General features: G+C 43.5%; 1 protein-coding gene across 1 annotated transcript; it reads right to left on the bottom strand.

The window, feature by feature from the left end:
• Positions 1 to 379: 379 nt before the first annotated feature.
• LOC118642487 (leukotriene A-4 hydrolase-like) lies at positions 380 to 2,257 on the bottom strand. Its single transcript, XM_036280281.1, is given in 2 exon segments — positions 380 to 1,419; positions 1,422 to 2,257. Coding segments are annotated over 2 exon segments (1,830 nt in total). The 5' UTR covers positions 2,212 to 2,257.
• Positions 2,258 to 4,213: the final 1,956 nt, after the last annotated feature.

Below are 4,213 nucleotides of genomic sequence, written 5' to 3'. Positions count from 1 at the left end.
GGTGTGCTTCTCAGCCAATTGTGCTGAAATGGTGATTAGTCACTGCCATTCCAGCCTCTGTTGGTTAAGAACTTTAAATACACTCTTATCTTCATTCTGCGTAGAGAGAAAAAGAAGAGCTTATATTTGGAGAAGAATTTTAGTGAAAAGGACCTGAGCTTTGAACCTGAACTGACTTGATTCTGCCGCTAAACTTTTTTTTTGGGGGGGGGGGGGAGGGAGGAGGAAGCTCAGCTTTATTTATGAAAATCACTGACCAAACAATAAAAAGCCCAAAGTAAAAAAGCATTTTTAGTTACACTATGAGCTGGAGTTTTATACTTCTTTATGAATTCAATTTAAAAAAGAGAAACATCTGACAGGAGCAACAGGCAGGGCCTCAGTCCACGTTTAGGTCCTTGCCCACCAGCATGACAGTCACGGGGTGCATACTGGCTTTGTGCTCCTGGTAGGTGCAGATGGCTTGATCATGAGACTTGTCAAAGGCAGCGAGGTCCTTGAATAAGGGTTGTGTGAACTTCATTCTTCTTTGTTCAGTCACCATTTTTAGAGCCAAAGGAATTGCTTCCTCCCATTTCAATTGAATGCAGAGTCGCAACCATCTGAATCGTATTTCAGAATTGTTAATGGCATTGAAGTTGTACACCTCTTGCATTCGCTTTATGTGCCCCAATGGAAGAGGTGCTTTCTGAAGCATCTGTGTTAAAAATTCATTCAACTGATGAGAAGAGAGATCTTTCAAGTCTGCTGCACTGAATGAATTTAAATCATCTTCTTTGGCAGTAATCCATCTTTGACTTAAGGCAATACAAGCCTTTGTCAGAGTCATATCATAATTGGGTTTCACAGGAGGCAGGCCAGGAGAGTACAGCCAGGTATTCCAATCCACTTGGTTGAGAATATCCACCTTATCTTTAAAGTGAGAATACAGGAAGTCCTTCCAGTCATCAGTGGTTATGCTCTTGTAGGAAAATTTCTCAACGTAAGCCTTTAAGAATCCTAGGAAAACTTCTGGTCCTCCAAGAAGTTGCTCAAGGTAAAAGAGTAAAGCAAAGCCCTTCTCATAGGGAACTGAAGAATATGCTACATCAGGGTCTACATTCGTCAGATCAACCACAAGTTTGGTGAAAGGATGTGTATCACCAAAAGTCTTTATCGAATTCTGGAGTTCTCCCCATCCTCTTAGAGCATGAAAATGTCTGAATTTTTCACCAAACAACCGTCCACAAATGTGGCGTTCCAAATACACAGTATGTCCTTCATTTAACCAAAAGTGATCCCAAGTTTTGTTGGTCACTAGATTTCCTGTCCAACTATGAGATATTTCATGTGCAATAACATTGGAAAGTGACCTGTCACCTGCCAGCAGAGTAGGAGTTACAAAAGTGAGGCAAGGGTTTTCCATGCCGCCATAGGGAAGGACGGCGGCAGGACCAATAGGTCATACTGCCCCCATACAAACGGGCCTCCCAGATCTTCTGCAATTTTAAGCATAGATTCAGTCTCAGAAAATTCGTAAGCAGACTTTTCCACCTGCTCTTTCTCAGACCATACCAATGTTCTTGGACCAATTTGCCTGCTTTCTAAAGCGCCAACAACTAAAGCAATCAAGTAGCAGGGGATCGGGACTTTTTCGCTGAATCTGTATATTTTCCTGCTCGGGTCTTCTGGGTCAGGTGCTTCTCCATCCCGAATGACACTCATAAGTGCAACCAGTTCTTTAGGGACAGATACCTCTGCACTGTAGGTTAATTTCACAGAAGGAGTGTCCTGGCAAGGAAGAATTGCTCGGCAGTGGATGGCCTGGCATTGACTAAAGAGATATGGGTGCTCCTTCCCAGAAGTTTGTTCAGGAGTGAGCCACTGAAGAGCAGAAAATTTTGGCGGTGTCGCAAAAGAAACTATAATGACTTCTTGATTTTTGCTCAGAGCAATAGGAAGACAGATTTCCATTGGTGATCCTTTGTAACTTTGTCTTTCTCCAAGAGTATATTTGACTTCTTGTCCATTGATGACCACTTTTTCTATTGTAAGGTACTTTGTATCCAAAATCAGGCTGCGCAGATTGTCCTCCAGAGACTGGACCGTGAGCGCGACGGTCCCAGTCAGCGCCCGGCGAGGGAAGTCAACGCTGCAGGGCAGGTGCAGATGCTTGGTCCAGCAGACGGACGCTGGAGTGGCCAAGGAGCACGTATCCACCACCTCTGGCATGGCTCTGGGAGCCCCGTAGCACACGGATGGGCAGTCCAACACTCAGCCGCCAGACAACACACCACTGAGCTGCCGCTGAACTTTTTTTTTTATCCTCACCCGAGGACATTTTTCCATTTTTTGTTCAGGTAGAGCGGGAGGGGGAGAGAGGAAGAGAGAGAGAGAAACATCGACGTGAAAGGGACACATCGAGTGGCTGCCATCCGCACGACCAACCAGGGCCGGGGACAAACTGCAACCAAGGTACATGCCCTTAGCGGGAACCCAACCCGGGTCTCTCCGGACTGCAGGCCGACGCTCTAACCGCTGAGCCAAACCGGCCAGGGCTGCCGCTGAACTTTTTAACGGTAATTGTTTGCACTTTGATTTCCTTAAGATATCAGGCATGGCCCTGGCCGGTTTGGCTCAGCGGTTAGAGCGTCAGCCTGAGGTCCAGAGAGACTCCGGTTCGGTTCCCGCTAGGGGCGAGTACCTCGGTTGCAGTTTGTCCCCGGCCCTGGTTGGTCGTGTGGGTGGCAGCCACTCGATGTGTCCCTTTCACGTCGATGTTTCTCTCTCTCCCTCCTGCTCTGTCTGAACAAAAAATGGAAAAAATGTCCTCGGGTGAGGATTAAAAAAAAAAAAAAAAGATATCAGGCATGATAATTCCGACCTTGCAAGGTTGTTTGGAGTTTTAAAAGTGATCCCGTCATGGCCTAGGCTGGGTTGCTCAGTAGGTTGGAGCATCTTCCCATACACCAATGGGTTGTGGATTTGATTCTGGGTCCCGGCACATACCTAGGTTATGGGTTTGATCCGCAGTTGGGGTGAGTATGGGAGGCAGTCCATTGATGTTTTGCGCTCTTTCTCTTAAAAAAATGTGACCCCATCATGAATAAAAAGCATGTTGTACTACTCCTGGTTCCTAGTAGGTGCTTATCCTTTGTGGCTGTCATATGTTTTAATGTTTTATAGATTCCACAGTGCTTTCATCTATCCCTTTTCATTGGATCTTCAGTGAGGTGGAAGGACAAATTTTATGCCCCCACTTAAAAACAGACAAACCCAAGGCCCAGTGACAGATTACTACTATGCAATGGATCCTTTGGGGTATAGCATTTCTGATTCCTGTGCATTGCTCTAACACAGATAGAGCCCTTGGCAAGTGAGCTTCCTTGAAAGAGCAATTATCTTTGATGTGGTTTTACTTACAGTCCTACCTTTCCAGCGGCAGAACCATGTGGTTGAGAACAGACTGTGATTATAGACTTGCTTCCAGAAAGAGGGCGTTTTAATGTTCCAAGCGGGACCAGGGTGGATAAGTGATGACAGGCTTGTGAGTAGATCCATGAAATGATGGTTTATAACCACTGCCCAAAAGGAAATTGGAAAACAAGTATGTATGAATCATTTCACTCTTGTAAATACATTTACTACATAAATGGGGTAAGCAATATTAGGGAATTCTGCAATAAGTTTTGAGAAATGAGGACTAAGTCCCAAGCCAAGGAGTTTGTTTTTATTTTTAAACAGGCTTCAAATTTCTCTTTGAACATTACAAAGTAAACATTTGTCAAACCATGTTTATAAAATGGCTTATGGCAATGCCAACGATGGCATTTAAAACAAATTCAGACTTCTTGAGTCACTTAGAAATAACTTTAAACACTTCAGAGACTGTTATAATAACTGAAAGAAAAGTAGGATCCATGTTTAATTGTCTGGGAAAGTTATCTGTATATATGAGACTTCTATTTACTTTTTCTTTAAAAAGAAATGTATACTGAAACTAAGTAAGTTATGTAGGTAGAATCATTCCAGGAGGAGCAAAGAAACTTGAGGACATTATTGTGCAAAAGACCTTAGTAATTTTGACCAAGTCAGAAAAAATGTGTTAAATCATATACACACAGGAAGGTGTCATAAATTTTAGAAAGAGTTCCATGCAGAATGATTAAAAGTGTTACTTCCCAAAACATTAACAAGAGGCCAATAAGTGTGGGTTGAATGAAGAAAAATTATT

The sequence above is a fragment of the Molossus molossus genome, unplaced genomic scaffold (assembly GCF_014108415.1).
Source record: "Molossus molossus isolate mMolMol1 unplaced genomic scaffold, mMolMol1.p scaffold_m16_p_3, whole genome shotgun sequence".
In the NCBI taxonomy this organism is placed as follows: Eukaryota; Metazoa; Chordata; class Mammalia; order Chiroptera; family Molossidae; genus Molossus; species Molossus molossus.
The sequence above is the reverse complement of the archived record's forward strand: the minus strand, read 5'-3'. Positions and strand labels throughout refer to the sequence as shown.